Source organism: Syngnathus acus, chromosome 16 (genome assembly GCF_901709675.1).
Source record: "Syngnathus acus chromosome 16, fSynAcu1.2, whole genome shotgun sequence".
NCBI classification, from domain to species: domain Eukaryota; kingdom Metazoa; phylum Chordata; class Actinopteri; order Syngnathiformes; family Syngnathidae; genus Syngnathus; species Syngnathus acus.
This window is the reverse complement of record NC_051101.1, coordinates 8,890,532-8,911,329: the sequence shown is the minus strand read 5'-3', so window position 1 is coordinate 8,911,329 and position 20,798 is coordinate 8,890,532. Positions and strand designations below refer to the sequence as shown.

Here is a 20,798-nt window from a genome sequence, read left to right as displayed (position 1 = left end):
CGCTTTGTCTTTGGAGCACAGAAGACTCCATCAGCTTTATCAGACAATTGATTAGCTGCTTAGCTACAAATACAATCTATAACTGAAGTAGATTTTCTTTTGTTCTCCTTTTGATTGTACAGTAGTCGCATTATAACAGAAAAAAATGTGTATGCTTAAATGCAAATATGTGCCAATATGTATGCACCTGCATGTCGTCTCCTCTGAGGATGTTCCCTGAGAGGTCCAGATGGACGAGGCTACCGGGGATGGATGGGTTGGCACTCAGTGACTGACAAAGGCTGTTCACCCCTGAAAACGCACACACACAAAAAACAAACAACCAAGCGGAAACTGTGTCAGCATTTTTCAAATGTCCACTTGTGCTTTTTCCAGCATATTGAAGGGAATAAATTGAGTCAAACAATAAGACAATCAGTGAGAATGAAGCATGCATGTCTCACGGCGGTTCAGTTTTCATTTCAAGTCCAGATCAAAAAAAATTGGTGCGATACACTGATCTCGACAGAATCTGCTAGAATCCTGATAGTAATATTGGGATTGAAGTGTCTTTACATAATCGACGATTGGGGTGTGCATGACATTGATGTATGACACGTAGAGTTGCTGACCCATGTCGAATGTATCGTATGACTCACACAGTCAATGTTACAGGGTCTTGAATCAGATTTTGTCTGCGGATTGATTTATTTGATAGAGTTACATGAGTATGAGACATAAGTAGATAGATTGAAAAACAAAGCAGAAGGCAAACAAGTCAAATCAATTTTGCCAATAGCCTTACAATAGATTGCTTAATATCTTCCAGTCAATCTGACAAATATTTAATCAACTACATATCATTTATGTAAATACAGTAGACTAGTATTATACATTTATAATCCAACCATTAAGATACATATTTTTTGAATGGGGGAAAACACTTTTAGCACTTTTCATCCAAAACTGAAGCATCTACCAAATCTCGAAAAAGAACAAAATATTCTGGTCATTTCAAGAATTTCCAACACCAGTGGGTGCCCTTGATATAGTTGTGCGCATTATGCCATTTGAGAGTTGGGATTATAGATTAAGCCTTGAGCGACAGCATCTGAGCAGGGATCGGTTGAAGCAACACTGCACTGTGTAAAATGATAGCACTTTATTGATTGCCCTAGGCCTAAGCAGTTTACAGTGCATCCCTGAAGACTGTGTCTAGTGTTGCAGCGGTTACTTTGATGGTAAACCAAGACTAAATCGCACCTACAAGCCATTATTGACAAAACTTGCAAATGAAAAAGATTTTTTAAAAAAATACATAAACAGAATTCTGAAAGTGTCTGCGTGATTCACATGCAAATATAGTCAACAACGATTCCCGCATAACAATGAGGGACTTTTTCAAACAGATATAAATGAAGTTGCCATATTAATCAAATTACATTTTTACAAAGACAACACCTACCTTTGGGTGACACTGAGGTTTTAGCGAAGTTTACGTGTTTGAGCCCAGTACGAAGTTTGGCAAACTGAACACCAAGGGAGGAAATACCTGCAAGAACACAGCTGATGAAAATGGCCCCCAAAACACTTTTCTTGGCAAATTATTTTTAACGGACCACCATTTCACTTTGAATTGGCAAAACTAACTGGGTTGTCAATTTATAAAATATGTTACTCATATAAATAGTCAATCATATGATTCAATATTGATATGAACATATTTAAATATCATACCTCTGTCCTCCAGAGGGTTGTTGGCAAGATTGATGCTAGTGAGTCCTGAGTTGGGGTTGTGTGCAAGGGCAGCAGCGAGTTTCTGGGCAAAATCACTGAGGAGAGACCAAAAGACATTTTTAGTTCATGACCAATACACTTGATGGCTTTCGGTAAAAGAAGCATCGTAAACAGGTACACTTTGGACGTTTAGAAGTGTTTGGGTGAATTTGCACCCATTCAACTAGAAGAAAATTAGTGACATCAGAAGTCACTAATGTTGAACTTGAGAAAGGGCCTGGATCACAACCTCTGTTCCAGTTTAGGGCATTTAATGGAGTCGAGGTCAGAATCAGAAAAGGGCCAAAAGCATAGAATTGTCCGAAATTTCTCTGTAAGCCTTTTTGTCCATTAAGTTGACATTTTTACTTACGTTTTGAGTCCTGCGTTATCCAGCACCAACTCCTCGAGTCGAGTGGAGCGAGACACCACTTTAAGGATCTGCTCGCAAACATCTGTAGACTTAGGAAGAACACATAGTTAATAATAATGAGATAAGAAAAGCATGAAGGACAGTAAAATGAAATGATGAGCCGATAGGCTTACTGAAGACGTTCAGTGTTAATCAAAAAGACACGCTAGTCAACGGAATCAGCTCATTTTCCATTATATAAAAGTCAAAGTGCAATTAACCAGAAAAACTAAGACCAGAAAGATCCGAGCAAGAGAGATGTGCTTTGGGACACATGCTTTCCTTTAAAAACAATTGCAGACAAAGTGCTCCCTTTTCTGTTAATTAAATCAATAACAAGCAATTCAACCCGTGGTACTTTGCAGCCATCAATGTGTGACGACAAACAACTTGGAACGACACACTTCAGTAAACATTTCCGCGGGACAATATTGTGTCCCTGTGGTTGCATCACCACAGGAGAAGCACACGTGGGAGCTAAAGCAGTCAACTTAGACAAAATAAAAAATTCAACAGTTAGAAGCAAAAGTCCCGCCTAGATGTTCACTGACCCAGTTCAGTGTATGCTGCCTCTCTCTCATTCCCCCATGCAGACATTTAAAGGTTTTTACAACCAGTCGCTAATTATCTGCATGGCCGCAACAATTTTCCATCGGAATACCAGAACTTTACTGAACCATTGTGCCGTTTATTATTCTTGGTAATTGACAGACAGTCTTGCCATTAGGGCCTGCCTCTCTGGGCCAACAGCCCCGGTGGGGCCAAAACACTGGCAACATTGTCCTAGGGAAAGTGGAGAGGAGGGCAGAAAAGCAGAGCCGAGCGATAGAAAGATGGAGAAAGAGCTTGTTGTTCCCATGTTGATTCTCTCATACTATGAATTACAGAGCAGGGTTGAGAATGACAGAGCAGCAAGCAATACCTGAAAATACAGTACAACAGTAGTGAAGAATTAAACATCCAAAAAAGGTCACAATGACACAGCTGGAGAGGCACGAAGCATTCAAGACACATTAAATAAGACTCATCTCTTTTCTGTGCTGCTTTGAGCTGATGTGCAAGTTGCACTTTGTATGCAAGCTACACATTTATGAGGTCATCTTTCCCCTCATCCTTGTGCTCTAGCCCAGTTCGGCAACCTGACTCGAACACTAACTGGTGTGAGCAAGCAAATCGCTTCTTGTGACGGAGAATAATCACACAGAAAGACATTTCTTTCTTTAATAAGACTCCTATTGTGGCTACATCAGCATGAATAAAGCTGTAAGGGCTATGCAAAAAAAAATAAAAAAACTAGAAAATCAATTCTGCTGTTGAGTAGGATGTTTTTCTCTTTCATGCTACCTCTTGAATTATTTCGTCATCTGGCTCTCCCTGTCCCTCTCCATCGAAATCCAAATTGACCTACATATTTCTATCCTGTTGCTGCTCTCATTCATGCTCCGTCCTTTTTTTGTTTTTTTCCCCTTTGGTACATTTGTGACTGGTATAAATGCACAAAGAGGCCTCAGGTGCCTTTATTTGCCTTGTAGAAAAGGAAGGCCTTTCTCAAACTACTTCCCTCAAATTTATAGTTCACAGAAGAGTTCAAAAGGAGCAGTAAGCAAGTTGTCAACGTAGACTATAATTATAACTGTGCAAATAAGCTTGGAGACAAAAAAAAACTAAACTGAACGAGCAAATAGTGGAACTTTTGCTCTTGACAAAGCAACAAATAATGACCAGGAATGTGTACAAATGTGCTCTTTGACTATCTTGCGTCAAATCACATGTTGTAGAAGACATAGCTTCACTGATGTCCTGGCTCCAGATCATCAAGCAGCTTCAGCTAAGCCCGGCATACAACTTGAAATGACAAAAAGTCCTTGAAATGGTAAATACAGCTAAAAACAACACATTGTTTAGCTATGACGTGTCTTGTTTTTACACAAATACAAATTCTAAATAGATGGGAAATGCTATGTCCTCTCAAAAGCTGCACACCAAAATAACTAAAAAAGGAATTTTTAAAGCTCATCTTTTTTCAGTAGTTTTGGTGCCCATTTAATACTGGCCAGCCACACGTAAAAACACATGAGCCCCCGTGAACATTTGAGCCTAAATATGCACATTATGCCATAGTGGTGAGGAAAGGGATTAAACATAATACAAAGGGACTGGCAATAACAAAAGCATGAGATAATGGTTTGGACTGAGGAAGCAGAGTGTGGTAACTGGTGAGACAGCATGAAGCGCCAAGACAAGACAGCTGGTAATGAAGACCTGCAGGGGGGGCCTGGTGTCGCTTTGTCTCATTCTGATCTTGGGAGTCTTATCACATGAGAACACTTGACTGATCCTGAGTCAAATGGCACAAGAGGGACGATGGGCATACTGCCACATAATTTCGTGGGAATGAGAATAATCATGAAGCGAATGAAACTGAACAAATATGCCAATTGCAAAAAACAAACAAATTATGATTTAGTTTTTCTCATTGAATTGGATTCAATTTATAAAAATCACACAAACAACCCCTCAACGATCCATATTTGTTTCCCTGTAGATAGACATGGCAACCACAGACCACCGTATACTAGTTCCAAGATGAGTAAATAGAGATGTAAATATTTAAAACAAAGGACGGCTGCAAGTGTGGGTGTGGGGACATTTAATAAAATTGATAACAACCGAGACCGCATATTTATAAGTAGTGCCTCACTAACTGTGATGGGAGCAAATCTGACAAGCTTGTGGCAGCTCATAATAGAACTGAAATATATGACGAGGAACTAAAAGGGGTGTGTGTGTGTACGTGTGTGTGTGTGTGTGTGTGTTTTAAAGGGATAATAAACGGAAACAATTCAACAATAAAATGACCTACCATCTTCACAACCATCCATAATGCTTCTACCAAAAACATTTAGACATTAGACAGCACTATAAACTTCATCATGAAAGAGGCGCAGCCCTAGACATTCCTTTTAACTGGCGACTGAGCAGAGTGAGAAACCAAAGACAAAAATGCAATTCGCCACATGATTGCTGTCTACACTATTCGAGGACTTAATGGGAGGGACACCTGATTCATGGTGAGCTTAGAAAAATGACAGGAATTTTAATTTGGAGTCTCTGGAGCAACAAACAGATCATCAGTGTGGATAGAGAAAAGGAGCCTACCAGCTTGTAGTCCTTTGTAGTGAGCTTGGTGAACCACTGGTTGAACTCAAGGACTGCAATTATGGCCACCAAGTCTCTGAGGAAAAAAAACATATGGGGGGGTCACTCAGACAATTTACTCCAATGATTAAGCAACTTTTATTATTTAAGTATTAAAGTTCTATGACAGTATTTAAAAATACACACCGGTTCTCTAAATGGCTGAAGTCCTGCAAGTTAAGATCTCTAGTGTCTTGTGTCAAATAGATGGTGTCCACATCCTGGGGAAATAAATAATTCATTCAAGCCAGAATGAAGAAGAAACATTTCCCCACTTGGAATTGAATAACGTCCACAAAAAAAAAGAAGTTTCACTGTGATTCAAGATCTTAAGAAAAGACCGGACATTTACACATTTACTATGGTAACTTGGTTATCAGTAACTATGGATGAATCGATACTGACCCATTGAACCTCTTCTCTGTATGGCAGTGACAGCCAGTCACATACACACTTGTACATCTGAGAAAAGCCACCTGCAGCACAAGCAAGCATCAAATAGAAAGAGCATTAAATGTATAACTTAAAAGCACGATGCTTCAAAGCTTCACTTTCATATTTGATTTATCGTTGCAAGTCCTTTTTTGCAGTATGACATTTCGAGCTGCTTGACATCACTGATCCCTACCACATGGCCCCGGGTCAGCAGGTTTGTTGTTCTCCCACAACGTCTGCAGCGAGGTCAGTCTGTCGGGAGGCTCCATGCTGAGCTTCTTCATCACTTTACTGGCACGAGAAAAGAGCAAGAGTATTATTTAGTGAGGCAGTTCTATAAACTCACCCCAAGAGTGTGTGAAAGTCTTAACTTATGGATAGCAAGGATGATGCTGGGGTTTGCCGAGGGCTGCAACATTTGATATGCTAGATGATAATGTATTGTTGAACAAGTTATAAAATTGGGTAGGACTAAATGGAACCGTCCGTTGGAGAAAATAATTGACCTTTTGTAAATTTTCAATTTGACTGAATGGCTAGAGCATATGGGGTTCATCAAGGGTCAGCTCTTGGACCCCATTTATTGAGCCAGAATATATTACGCTTGGGTCAAATTCTTCAGAACCATAATGATATTATTATGCAAATGGCATGTAGTTATATCTAGCATGTGTAAAAAAAAAATTGGTTTCACAAACATGTTCAATTTTAAAAACTCAATGTTATAATGAACATGTTTCTTTCTCTCAATAATATAGGAGTTTCTTTGTGACTGAGACTCACTTGGGTGAAAGACCTGGACATATTCTGAGCAGACAGTTTCCAACATGTGCAACCACCTCATTGACCTCCTCAGTGGAGATGAGCTTCAGTGAGAAGGAACCTCGCTCGTATTCTACTAACAGCTGAAAAGAAAGATAAAATGTTAGTTTTTCCAATAGATTTTTGTTTCTTTTAAATCTGGATACTAATTATTCAGCCCCTCCCCCCCACTCAAAAACGTTGAATTTTATAATCCCATCTGTCCATGCACCAAATAATTAAAGTAAAAGGACAACTACAGTGAGTGACCTTTCCCAAGATGGGCTAACCATTAAAGCATTGACTCCAATTATGCTATTAACCCACCTTTACAAGTCAACATTTGCATAATCACGTGAGATTTGTATCCAACATAATTGTCAAAATATTAAGAGCACACATGATAGTCCCAAATGTCTCCCTTGTGGAAGTAGTGCTGGTAATTCCAGGCTTATGTGCCAGCAGGATTGAAGTAAGCATTGGCATGCACTTTTGACATACCAAATAACCACAGTCAGCAATGTTTTGCTTTTGTGTTTGTACTTGAGATGTCCTGTACCTGTTTTGCCTTATTACAGCTAATGCCCTGGATCTCCAGGTAGTTAAAGGAGTGTTCCACCTAAACAAAAAAGAGAGAAAAGTACATTGGAACGAGTGAAATACAGTATACTGTTAATAAAGAAAGAAAGAGTAGCAGGAAAACTATCCAGAGGCTTGATTCCAATGTTTGGGTGGGAAATAATGATTATATTTTAGCGCATATTTTGTTACGCTGTGATAGTTGTCCCAATAACAAGACTTGACAGTGACTGACTGTCTGAAGAATGTGTGTAAAATAATGTTTCGTCCATAATTCATAGGTTAAAACCAATTCTTATCCTGAAAATAAAATAAGTTTTAGTGTCTGGAAATAAAAGAAGCATTTTACGTCAAATACAAGAAAAGCAGTAGTCTGCTTTTGCATACCAAAAAAGGACATAAACCAAAAATGATCCCCAACGTGACTGTGGGGGAATCTTTTTGCCTGAGACTGTTTATATTACGGTAAGTAAGCAAGTAGGTTCCCGCACTTGCATCTCACATACACACAGCCTGAAGGCAGGCCAGGAAGCGAGAGCAGACAATTCCAGGTGGGAGTCGACTTTCCGAGGATTGGCTCAAAGATGAGTGGGGGGAGACGACGAGCAGACTGTCTGTCTCTGAGTGTGTTTGTGTGTGCATGGGTGTTGTGGGAAGCACTGTTCTTTCCACCAATGTTTTGTCTACACTCCACTGAATAAAAAGGATCCTACAAAAGCACTATAATCAACATTCCGTCATCTAATTGCGTTGTTTACAAAAGAGTGACACTGCGACATTTAAATTTTGGAAAACATTTATAGAAACAGTAATTCAATCCCTCAGAATGATGTTTCATCTTTTCAGCTGATGATGTTGGTGAACTCATGCAAAAGTAACTTCTGATTTAATGTGAAAGTAACTGCATCAATGCAATACAGAATGGGTTCAAAAAGACAATATTTATAATGCTACCTTTTCACAGCACGCCGCAATATCTAACACATATTGTTGCCATATTGGCACAACTGATTTCCAGCCAATGTTCCTGGAACATGCTGACACACAGAAGCTGACGGCAAAAAAAACTCAATGTCCTGCCGAGACGACCGAATCCATTAATGTTTGCATGGCTCACACATACCACCTGCCACTACTGTATACAAGCAGAGCCACAATATTTTTAAATCAGTACCGCACACTTCATCAAGCTACACAGTACAGTCAACCGCCACTTACCCGCGGTTTGGGAGCTGCAGATTCACCTACTGTATTTCCGGATTTGTGTTTCCTTTTTTTTTTTTATCTTTTTTTTTTTTTTTCCTGCTGCTGCTGTTGTTTTTTAATGAGTGGGGAGCCAAACCCCCTTTTTTGTGGAATTTTCCCCCCAAATGTATTTCATCATATTTCACCTGGTGCCTATCCCCCAATGAATAGCAAAGTCCACTTTACTTAAAATCTGAATCGGAAGCCTTCCTTGGAAACAGCCGAGAATATTATTATAATTTTAAGCGATTGTGGCATGAGCAAAATCATCAACTGCACTGAAACATTTGTATGATACAAATAGTTGATCATTTGTTTCCATCATTGTAAAATATATATTTCTAGACATTTGGTCATATTATTGAACATGCTACTCACATAACACCTGAAAAACTAAATCCAAACAAAGGCAAGTGGAACAAAGCATGATCTTCAGCTGCAGGCAGACAACGTTCTTTGATGCACCATCCTCTTCAGAACGAGACAATGTAGCTTATCCCTGCTAACCTTTGACACACTAGTGTGTGGGGAGGGGGGCGGGTGAAAGCAAGAAGTAATCTGGACTAAGGAAAAAGTAGTGAGGATGAGAGTAAAAAAAATCCGGAATGAAAGGTTTAAGGGACATCGAAGCAGAGGTGATCTTACTGAGGGGATGTGGATTTATTCTAGCCTTGGAAGTGCTTCTGAGTGAGTCGTTCATAAATCAAAGGTCTGACTTTTCAAGTCAGGATAGTAGACAAACAAAAGAACTGTTGCACTGCCTAAATAAACATTCGCGAAAGACTATACTGTAGTCATGGGGCTATGGTAATATCCTTAAGAGAACAGGAAAGATTCAATGTAAAATAAATCATTCAAACAAGCAAACAAACCAAAAAATATTAGAACTGTACACACGAAGAAACAATTTTCTGTGTGTAGAGTGCAGCAGAGTGTATGTGACTTATATTCAAGTGCGGCATAAAAATATTCAAATTAAAGCCCGGACTGACCTCCCGCTTTCTTTTGGAGGTCGGCAAATACTTTTGGTGCATTACCTTTGGTGGCCTGAATGTGGTAATGCAAACAAAGTATTTTCCAACCTTCAAAGGAAAGAAGACATGAAAGAAGAAATAGAAGTTGAAGAAATGGAAGACAAAAGGCAAGATGAGGAAAAAATGGAAGAAGTAGTAGTCTTCTTCTTGCTAAAAAGTTAGGGGTAATGCACTAAATGAAAGAAAGTAGTAGTAGAAGTGGCAGTCATAGCAACTACTATTGGTTCACATGACACCCATGTGCAGCAGAATACAATGACAATCCAATATTTTTCAAATGTTGTCATACTTTCATGGAGGAAAAAAAATCTAAATCTCTCCACTTACCTTGGTGGGAATGCGTGCAGTCAGGAGGTATGCGCGATGGGACGCAAGAGCCTGAGAGAAAGAATTAGAAGGCAAAATGATGAGTCTGTAAATACATGCTCTTTTGCGGTAAATACAGAGTCCGAGCAGGAAGTGATACAGAAGACAAGCGAGTTCTTCTGTTGACTCATCAGGAAAAAAATGCATGTGATAGGAAAAAATCTTGTCAAAGACAAAGAAAAACTTTTTTCCCTGCTCACATTTGTTTTTGGGAAACAACAATCAATATGTTATGGACCAAAACAGTAACTGAATCAGGATTAGTCAATTTGAAATAATGTTAGACATGGAAATAAAATGTTCTATAATTGTTATTTTAAATTAGCACTAGTCAACCCATTTGAAACCTGCAATAATCACAATTCTCACTCAGCACTGATTGGATATCAGTGCCATACTCTTTTGCCAATGGATGCAAAACAGTATCATCCTGCAGGGTGTCCTGTAAGAACACTGTGTGTCTTTTATTTACCAAGATAAGGAACCTTCACAATCATTCATCAGCATACCAGCCACACACAGTAGGGGCGAGATCTGTGTGTAATGAGAGATGCTGGAGATAAAACTGCAAGAACGTAATCAAAAGGTGGAAAAAGCAATGCGGAGGAGAATCCTTTTAACAATCCAGGTTGGGCCCGCAGTGGTTTTTGTTTGGAGGGGATAGTCGGGAAAAGACAAAGGCAGACTAACAAGAAAAGCGGAGGCGGTTGGGGAACCTTTCTGATGTTGACAGCAAAGCAAAAAAAAAAGCCTTTGGAGTAGGCGGAAAACATCAGTCAGCATCAATAACGCACATTAGTACAGCTATCTTTCCAAGGAAAACACGGATACAAGCCGTACACCACCCACCAAAACTAAATGACAAACTTCAAACCTTAAGATAAGTTGCATTTCCTTAACCCCTTTTCTCTCTGTCTTACAGTTCAGTTGACCAAAGTACAGATTTGCAAATACAACAAGCTGGCTCTGATAGTATCACTCAAACGGCTTGTCCTGAAATACCCGGAACATTACATAACGAAATATAAATCTATTGCAGTGTGATCAGATTTGTGCAACTCTATTTCAAAGCCAATCTGGAAAGTATTCATCCAGACATAATGGCAGGAAAGGCACCCTGGAAAAGTCACATTACTAAGTTCTCTCTCTTGGGTTTCACAGTTTCGAGAAGAAAGCATCATGCTAATAATAACAATAATTAACGAAACCAATTGTTTACATGTAGTATGTCAGTTGACACAATGCACAAATGTCATTTCAGTCCAATCAATGCTGGCTGTGGCAATGACCTACAAACCTCATTCAATTGAAGCCAGTAAGAGCAAACGGATCTTGTCATAGTCCGCCACTCATGTTTAGCAAGTGGTATTTGTAATAAAACCATTTTACACTTCTCTTGTGGACATACACGCACTTCCAACACGCTTCTTTGGCTCAGCTTGTTCAATGAAAGATAATGGAGTAATTTTGTTTCCTTTACAAAGTATATTCTATATGTTTGTATATTCTATGAACACAGACAAATCACACAAAAATGAAATCATCAGTGAATACCATGACACTATTTACAAAGAGATATAAAGCTGATGATTGTATGCAATTAAGACTGTTTGAGTGACCATGACCCTGACGTAAACTATCATTAAATTGAATGATGGTGGGAGGAGCTTTCATGAGACCAGACTACATTGCTTGGTAATACCTCCCTTGGGATACATTACTCGGATTATTGTGATCTACAAATATGCTAAACCTTATAATGAAAAAAAAAAAAACATTGCTAATGGTGAAGCCTAATATCACAATAGAATTCGGATTGACTCAAATCATTGTGGTAGTGCCCCTAAAAATCTAAATGGCGGGATAATTTTGTTTATTTGTTTAAAAGGTGAAACAAAAACATAGAATTTCTAGATTCATTAAATTAGGAAAATAACCGGTGCCAAAAAAGACCCCGGCCCAGTGTACTGAATGACTTCTGGCCAGTGGTGCTTACTTCGCACCTGATGAAGACATTGGAGAAGATCTTCCTCAATCTTCTCAGACCTCAAGTGCAACACACCCAGGATCAACTGCAGTTTGCATATTAGCCAGGTGTGGGAGTGGAGGATGTCGTCCTCAAACTACTACACCGAGTCCACTCCCACCTGGACAAGGGGAGAGCCACATCAAGGATTCTCTTCCTGGACTTCTCTAGTTCCTTTAATAGGTCAGTACTAGTGGAGGGAGCTGAAGTGGAGGCTAAGGACTTGTAAAAATATCTTGGGGTGTGGCTGGATGGTAAACTTGACTGGTCAGCACACACAAGCCATCTGCACAAGGAGATGCAGAGCAGGATGTACTTCCTGAGGTGGTTGCGGTCGTTCAACATCTGTAATAAGCTGTTGGAGATGTTCTATCAGTCTGCGGTTGCTAGTGTCCTCTTCTACACTGTGGTGTGCTGGGGGAACAGCACATCCAAGAAGGATTCTTCCAGACTGGACAATCTGGTCAGGAAAGTGGTCGGCGAGAAGCTGGGCTCTCTGGGGGACATTATGGACAATGCCAGCCACCTTCTGCACACCGTCATCATCACTCAGAGGAGCCTGTTCAGTGGGAGACTGCTCCTCCCCAAGTGTCGGACCAACAGACTGCTGAAATCCTTTGTTCCTCATGCCATCAAACTGTATAACTCAATTGGGGGAAGGAGCAATAGGAACAGGGACAAAGGGAGTCCTCACATGATTGGGATAGCCAAGTGTAGTTGCTTCAATACTTTATTATTATTATTTATTTCTTACTCAACACTTTATTGCGATTGCTATGTACTTTATTTGTTACTCTCCTCTTTGTTTGTTACTCATGTGCAATGTTCTCTTTTGTACTATTTTTGTGTGAGCTACTGGAACCAGAATTTCCTGAGGGAGCAAGCCCATGAGATGAATAAAATTGAGTCCAAGTCTAAACGTTTAGAAGTGTTGAGGGATTTGACAATAATATGCTGAAAGTACTTAGACAGAATCAACATTTGTTATATAAAATGAAGGTTTATAACATTTGCAGGTCTATATAATGGTCATTTTTTCTCCGAATAATAATAAAGAACTGATCGGACATTTCACCTAACATTCGACAAACGCCATCCCACTCATAGGTTTAAATTCCTCGACATGTTTGCCTTCCTTTTGTGTTTATTCCAGAATCAGTTTCTCGATTTTCCATAGCAACAACTGCCCATTGTTTAATCGAGTGTGGTCAAGCAGTGGGATATTCTCATGCTCTCAGCCTGTATAAAATACCAAAATTAGTCCACTGAAATTCCTCAGGCAGATTCCCACATATTTGCATTGTTTCTGCATGCGTTTCTCCATGTTCTCCCACATAACACGGGCGTTTTTAAATGATCGTTTCATATTACCGTGCCTCCAACACTTCAATGACCATATTTCTTTGTGATCTAAGACTCACTGTCGCTCCAGTTAATGGGAGCACTACATAACTGACTCGCGCAATTTTCTTCCACACTAACTCGTTCTCTGCCACAAGCTTCCCACCTCGCACAGCTGCCAGATCATTTAGCGAACACAGGAAATGTGAAAGTAAAGCTCATTCTTTCTGCTTATGTCCTTAGATGACGCATGAAGTTTCAAACAATAACGCCAGTAGTTGTGTGATGACTTTAGTCATCGTTCTTCTCAAAAGCTTTATCTCTTAAGAAAAAAGAAAAAACAAAATTGTTAACAATCCACCAGAAATACATTATTTATGCAGTCTTCAGTAAGTCCTAATGTACATGATGAAGAGCAGGAGATACTTTCCAAGTCCCTATGCTTGTTGTCAACAAGATAGGAGTTGCTGTTTTTCCACGTGAATACATTGAAGTCATTCACACACAACTAAGTGAGTCATTTAGTGAGTCATTTGCTTCACATCATCTGAGCTGCTAAGATTTCCAACAGTGAGTGCAAAGTACGACCCGGTACACGCATGCCAAAGTATTAAGACTCTGGAGAATTAATTTGAAAGTTGGCAGTTGCACTTAAAGACAGATAAGGAAGCTTCCTGGACTATTGGAGTCGACTAAAGTTTAAAATGTCCCATTGGCATAACTAAACAAAAGCCTCTTTTAAATTATGTTTTCACTATGATTGTGACTAACAAGAGACGGCGTACAAGCACAAGACAGTTTTTACCGAGCCAATTAATCTGACAAAATCATCACAGTGCTGCAGCCATGAAGAAAAAAAAAAACGAATGCCGAATTCACAAGTATTTTTAATAGTGTACCCAGTTATTGCTCCAAAAGTGGCATTTCTCTTTCAACTAGTCTGGATTTTGCAACATCCTTATAATTCTGTGCATTCGGTGCCCAGACTCAAAAATGTAGGGGGGAATATTCGCTTTTGGTAACATTTACAACTTTCACAGTGTAATGACCCCCCCCCCCCCCCCCAAAAAAAAAAAAAAACGCAGACAGGAAAGCAGACAGTTATTTTGCGTATGCTGGAAAGCAGCAGCGGTCGACTCACCAAGACTCGGTTCTCTGTCTTGTCTCCTTTGATCTCCAGTTTGACTCTTTTCCTCAGTGACAGCTTCACCTTCCTCCCTACTGCATCCCGCATGCTCTCTACACACAGACGAAAGATTAAAAGTCAGCGTTGGCATATATTTGAAGATAATACTGACAGCAGTGGTTCATAGATAAAAACATTCATAGATACCCACCGGCTTATGTCTAAATTCCGTCATTACAAATTATGCATTATTCAGTTCTGGATGAAGTATTTTAACCAAAGTGATAAGAAAGAATTAGAGTGCAAAAATCAGGATTTGTTCATGGATTTGTTTTTACGTGATGCCTCCATACTGTCATAGTTTCATTTTAGGACTTGCACGTGGAACACAGATGCTCACGCGGTTGTCTTTGTGTTCCATTTCAGGGTTTGCATCAATATTCGTCCACATGATGTGCCTGATTTCAATTTTGTGGGAAATTCTGTGACGACTTCAAACTTTAGCGGACTAGAGACGATAAGGAAGCTGCTGCACTCAGCGTATGCTCTCTTCAGCCCGATTGTTCACGCCCAGGAGAAGCACCAAAATTGGCAAGCCGGCCCAGAGAGCAGAAGTGGGTCAGCTGCCTCTCCAAGCTCTTCACACTCCCACTCATCCATTCCGAGGGAGGCTGTACATCTGTGCTGGCATGTGTATCTTTGCCTACAGGCTTCTTTGGATCAAAAGGAAACAATTAGGGAATGCGCTAAAAACAGTTAGTGCGGCTCTATCCAACATGTGAACTTGAATATTTCAAGAAGCATGAGGGGAAGTAAGCATTTTTCATTCATTTCCATCGCCGATTAATTTAAACTGAAACAGCAGTGCAGCCTGTGGATTGAGTTGCAGCATGTGCACTTTGTGCAATTGGGAAAATGAACCTCAGGCTCAAATTGACTCATGTTTATAGAGTCACGGCAGATACAAATTGGTGTACTTGATGTTAATTGTACCAACGGCATCAAGGCAAGTGGATCGCTACAAGTCAATTTATTTTGGATTGTGTTTGTTTTCGCATCAGCGGTTGGAGTTTTTATTGTCAAAATGAAAAACTGTAACAAGCCATCCTGTTTAGTTTGAAGTACCAAAAGAATATAAAACATATTTGTGATTACTTCTTCAATCGGAAATGAAAGAGCAGGAACTTTTTGACTGATCGGCTGTTGACATGCACAATCCTGCATCTGATTTTAGTAAATGTGCTCAGCTGATCACATGATCGACGTGAAATTTATCATGATCCTATTTTTGATCATTTAACCGCACAGCTTTCCTGTGTGTCACTGAGAAGTGATGTCATTGGGCAGGGCCTGTTATTTATTCACCACACTGCTACACCCATAATTGGGTTGCTCTGATCCAAAGTATTAATAAAATAGGCCACAATGACCCACATGCAATCATGCTCTTCTTTTACTGGCTATGAAAATGTAATTAAAGAAAATAAATCAAAATGAGCCAAAGGGTGAAAAAGAAAAAGCACTCCAAAGACAAATAACATTGACATTAGAATATCGACTAAATGTGTATATCTCAATTTTGAGTGGACGGTTGATGTAGAATACTTGGAGTGGTATTTTGCTAAGATGATGCTGAATCACTGGCACCAGTCCACAAACGTTCCTAACAATGGTCATCATCCACACCGCTCCTCACATGACTTGTGGTCATGACAAATTCCTTCGTGTTCTCAATGCAAAGTTTAGATTGTTTCCCTATAGCACACCATAAATATATGATTCACGTGCAGATGACGCACAAGATGACCTAATATAGCTATTGAAGTTATCTATGAAGTCCCTCCGTACAATGTCCTGAACACCCATGCCCCATTGAAAGGAGGAAGTGTTTGTCCATAGATGGGATGGAAAGTGCTTGTGCTTGCCCAAGATTGCACCAAGGTGTCAAATAGTAACTGCTTGGTCAAACAAAGAAAGTTAAACACACAGCTGCACAACTGGGTGAAAAGTAAATGTCCGGCGTAAAAGTCGAAACAGGTCCGAGAAGCATAGCACATTCCCAGGACCAGTCCTGTGACCTTTAAAACATAAACTGTGGACTATGGGCAGACAGTCACGACAAACTGTCTACACCTCTTTGATATTGTTTCTTTGTCATTTAAATACACAGAGCGCCCAAACAAGGCTACAGTATTTACTCCCAGGCTTTTGCAGGCCACATCAAGTGAGGTTGTGGGCCAGATCAGGCCCCAAGGGCCTTGCGTTTAACACCACTTCCTTAGACAAGAATGTTCAGGCTGTCCACACAGTACTTTTACAGTGTAAAAACTGCCTATCAACGGCAATTGAGATATCCTAATCAGACATGTTTACTCTGTACTAATAGTATTAAATCGCATTCAATTTGTATTTCAGGGACCATGTAGATTAAATGGGTTAAGAAGAGAGCAACTGTCATAATGGCCACTTCTCCAAAAACATTGTGATTTACGCAGAATGGGCAAAACTACGAGATTACATAGAGGACAGCTGCTTTACAATATATAATTTCCACAGACTTGTCTAAGATGTTATTCTGTAGTCAATTTGTTAAATTACACAAGAGTTTATGAACATCATAATTGCAGATATCAAGGTCCTAAGAACTGCTTTTGTCCTTTACTAACATCAGACTTTTATTGCTTATTACCCAACCTGCACCTTTAAAGTCTTGGAAAGGGATCTTGGTGTGCAATAATAACGATTGTAGATTGTACAGTCTGTATTATCAGCAGTAAAAGCAGTTGTGTGTACTATTGAAGTGTCACGCAAAAGAAATCATGCATGACTTCTAGGAGAAATACTGCTCCACAACTGAGACAATCCCACTATTGTTTGCCACAATCGGGCACAATGAGAAGCTGTGCAGCGTTGCAGAGGAACAACACACCACGTTCCCGATCGCGTCGCGTGGGTTTGACAAGAGGGTTGAACACATGGCCACAAATGAGCTTGACTCACCCATGAGCTCTTTGGAGACCTCTGACATGTCCTCGTTCATTTTGTGCACACTTAAGTATCCAAACTAGACGACGATGAGGTTTCTCCCTTGGTGTCGGAATGAAGGCAAAAGCGGGCGAAAGCCAAGTCTAAGGTGGTACCACACTGCCGCCTCGCCGGTGCTTCTCTTGCAGGGTTACATGCTCCTCTCCCCCCGCACTGTCCGGACAATATTTCGGCGTGGATCGGTGCAGGGCATCGCTTTGTGATTCAAGCGGTTTTAGGATGACTTGAGCCGGAGGGTGGCAAACGGAAAGTACACCGAAGGGATCAGATGTAGCGTATCTCCACAGGCATGACGGGACAACATCCTCTCTCGCTGTCTCCCTATCGTAAAGCTGTCTGTGGTTGTATAACGGCAGCCAATGGTGGAGACCGGGAGCCTAAGCCCCTCCCAGGCTGATGATGCGACAGTCTGGGAGCCGATCGTGGCGTGGCAAGAGGGGGCGTGGTTGCGCTGGTGTCACTGGCTGCTCCTCGGGTCAGAACGACCGAGTTAAGCTTCTCCAAACCTCAGGCGGCGTAAATTAAAGCCGTGCTATTCAACAATTCGTTTCCAATAATAAATGCATTGAAGCCGAAAGAACTATAAAGTTTGGCAAAAGATGTCGTTTTCAATCTTAAAAGACAACAATGTAAACATGTCTGCTTTGCAAGCGTTTTTCTTCAGGACAACTAATAAAGTGGAGAAAGGAGAGAGTGACATCTTGTGGTTGTGAAGTGAATTGAATTGGAGGACCCCTATAATAGCTCATCATATAACAGTGCAATTTTGACACAATTACAATTAGACCAATTTGGTATGTTTATTGTGAAAAGAACACAATTAGTCAAAGGAGAATAAATGCGTTAAGGTACAGTTTGATTGCTGCCTTTCAATCCCTTTGAGTGTCTTGTACAGCTTTGTTGCCACAGAGTTTAGCTGACAAGCTCTCAGCATGTGTGGTAACATCTTCAGCTCCTTCTCCGGGGCTATTTGGAGCCAACTCTTGATTCGATGCAACAAATGACGTCGCAACTGATGTCGAGTCAAGAAGGGCATGGTGTTTCTTTCCATTTCAGACTTAATATATCTGTTGGGGAATTGATATTTGTTAAATACTACAATGAACCAACCGTGAACACTTCAGAGTACTCAATAGATTTTGATATGGACTGACTTGTTGAAAAATCTCCTCGTTTTCACTGAGTGCATTCTTTGCCTACCAAAGAATCTTGACAAGAAGGTCCTGAGCAGCTCACCTGGAAAGGAAAGCCCAAGGATGAATGCAAGTATAATTTAGGATCAGTCATGACACTGCTGCTAAGGTTACGTTTTTTTTTTTTATGAGCTGGGCGGCGGCCAAAAGCATGGATCGAAACTTGCTCTAAAAATAATCCATTCATTCATTTGTGAGACATTGACTACAATGTTTACTCACACAAAATTTGGATAAGGCCATTACATTTTGTTGCAGTGTGAATCCAGGATTACCGTTCATACTTACACCATGTTTACTTCTTGGTTTAGGATTACCTAAAAACTACTATGACAATTGTCACACACCTTCACGGCACAAAGGCCAAGGAAGAATCTCTTAAAATGTTGAATCCAGGATTATTCCGATTATTACTCCACCAAGATTATGTTTTTACAGTTTATTTGTTATCTGATTGAAGCACAAATGGAATTTACACATATTTTGGGCAAATGTAGGTGGGAATTGTCTATAAATCTGAACAATTTGCATCTGATCAAAATTAGGATTGCTTTGCTTTGGAAGAGGTCTGAGCTCTCCTGTTTTTTCCGGTTTCAACGTGGTTGGGGGTCATTGCTAACAGCAGTGCTTCAAGTAAAGTGTGTCAACATGCTGTGTGAAAAAGGTTGCCTTGAAAAATAACTGAAGCTGGAATAGTGCTGATAACTGTCCGAATGAACGTGTCCAATCAAACAAGACTCCAAAAATGTTATGGGCTGCAGTGCAGGGCAAAATTACCTCCATTTGCAAGGTCCTCACATCGACCACAGATCATGTCATGGGCTGCGGAGCCATTGAAGAGCACGAGCTGCCCGTCGATGCACTCCTTGTGCTTGGCACACGCCTCCAATGACGACGAAGAGGCGGAGAAGAAGCCATTGGAGCACTTTTGACACACGGTGTCATTTTCTAATGTACCTAAAAAACATCTTTACATTAGAGTCATTGAAATAGGCAATCACAGGTACACCCTTGCCCAACCAGGATGGGGCCTGAGCTGAGATTCAAACCCAGATCAAAGTTAGGAAGCAGACATGAATACCACTAGTTCATGTGGCCATAATAATTTCCCAGGAGGAAAGGTTTTGAAAAGTTGTTGTGACCTATATACACATTACCCCCTATCCATCCATTATCTGAACTGCAATCCTCATGAGGATACCTATTCAAAAAAATCATCATTTTATATTGTTTTGTATGCTCTCGAATAAAGTTGAGGATAAGCAGTTTAGATAATTGCACAATTGATCAAATAAAAAAATAATAATAATTAAATGCCAAAATAAAAAATGACTCAAAACAAAAATGGGTGCAAAAAGATACAAATTACTTTTAGCTGTTATAATAATAAAAAAACTAATTACATTATTTTTAGACAATTGTATTTACTATCTTCCCAAAACGCTTAAAAGGATTAAAATATGCACCTCGAGTAAGAACGCCGTATCCGTGGGCGCACTTTGAGTGTTTATTGCAGTAATCTTCCGTCTTGTAGTAGCCCTCCTTGCAGCGACACACTCTATTGTTGCGAGGTCCACATTCGATCTCCACCTCCTCGTCGCCGCTACAGAATTGGTTGCAGTAGAGACACTTGGGCAGGTAATTCCACAGCTCCGTGAAGTGTCCATCTCTGCACGGCACGCATTGCGTTTGCTCGGCGGCCGTGCAGTGAGCGGACATGCGCGTGCCGGGCGGACACTTGTTGCACGCGAGGATCTCCCCGGTGGATGGATTTTTGTACTCGAACGTGGGAGGGGACTCCGTTGGCGATACGTTGCCGTGAACGCCACACAGTAGCAGCAGCAGGGGTGGCAGGCACAGCTGAGGAAAAATTAAGTCTGAAGTTATCTGACGATTACAAGTGACTTTGAACGCAACGCTCCCCTTCCACTTACCATGCTGATGTTCTCTGTGTTGAGGTTCTCATGCGTGCATTTGGATGCTTTGTCATGCACTTATATAGTGGCGAGCGAGGAACACGTTACATTTCTCTCTAAAGGTCAAACCACTTCTACTTTGAGTATTGGCTTGGTTGGGAAGTGTTTAACAAAAATCTGCATTTGAGCATCAAAAAACTTGATGTGTCCACACAAAAAAAAAGTTCTGAACTGATCCAGAGATTTTACAGATCCCCAGTGACTTTGTCTAAAAACAACAAGAGTTGTTTTTGGTGACTATGCTTTTCAAGGAACAGAGAGAAGAA

The 20,798-nt window shown here is 40.4% G+C and overlaps 2 protein-coding genes across 5 annotated transcripts in view; both read right to left on the bottom strand.

Moving 5' to 3' along the window:
- The window catches only part of LOC119135755 (F-actin-uncapping protein LRRC16A-like), a 32,326-nt gene extending 14,611 nt beyond the window's left edge, over positions 1-17,715 (bottom strand). For 3 of the 4 annotated variants that reach the window (XM_037273607.1, XM_037273608.1, XM_037273609.1), the window contains exons 1-13: positions 17,319-17,715; positions 14,334-14,431; positions 9,787-9,837; positions 7,161-7,220; positions 6,584-6,705; positions 5,994-6,091; positions 5,771-5,841; positions 5,513-5,586; positions 5,327-5,402; positions 2,129-2,217; positions 1,717-1,811; positions 1,445-1,531; positions 188-291 (exon numbers count right to left, since the gene is read on the bottom strand). In XM_037273607.1, coding sequence (XP_037129502.1) covers positions 188-291; positions 1,445-1,531; positions 1,717-1,811; positions 2,129-2,217; positions 5,327-5,402; positions 5,513-5,586; positions 5,771-5,841; positions 5,994-6,091; positions 6,584-6,705; positions 7,161-7,220; positions 9,787-9,837; positions 14,334-14,431; positions 17,319-17,358 — 1,065 coding nt within the window. In that variant the 5' untranslated portion in view covers positions 17,359-17,715. The remainder of the gene's footprint in view (positions 1-187; positions 292-1,444; positions 1,532-1,716; positions 1,812-2,128; positions 2,218-5,326; positions 5,403-5,512; positions 5,587-5,770; positions 5,842-5,993; positions 6,092-6,583; positions 6,706-7,160; positions 7,221-9,786; positions 9,838-14,333; positions 14,432-17,318) is intronic. The other variant, XM_037273610.1, reaches the window with a different exon arrangement.
- A 417-nt stretch (positions 17,716-18,132) lies between these two features.
- LOC119135916 (tumor necrosis factor receptor superfamily member 11B-like) lies at positions 18,133-20,605 on the bottom strand. Its single transcript, XM_037273923.1, has 5 exons — positions 20,491-20,605; positions 20,023-20,416; positions 19,334-19,513; positions 18,518-18,599; positions 18,133-18,430 (listed from the first exon to the last, which is right to left on the bottom strand). Exons 1-5 carry the CDS (start codon positions 20,491-20,493, stop codon positions 18,184-18,186), a joined length of 906 nt encoding a protein of 301 aa, XP_037129818.1. The 5' UTR covers positions 20,494-20,605; the 3' UTR covers positions 18,133-18,183.
- Between the last annotated feature and the right edge of the window lie 193 nt (positions 20,606-20,798).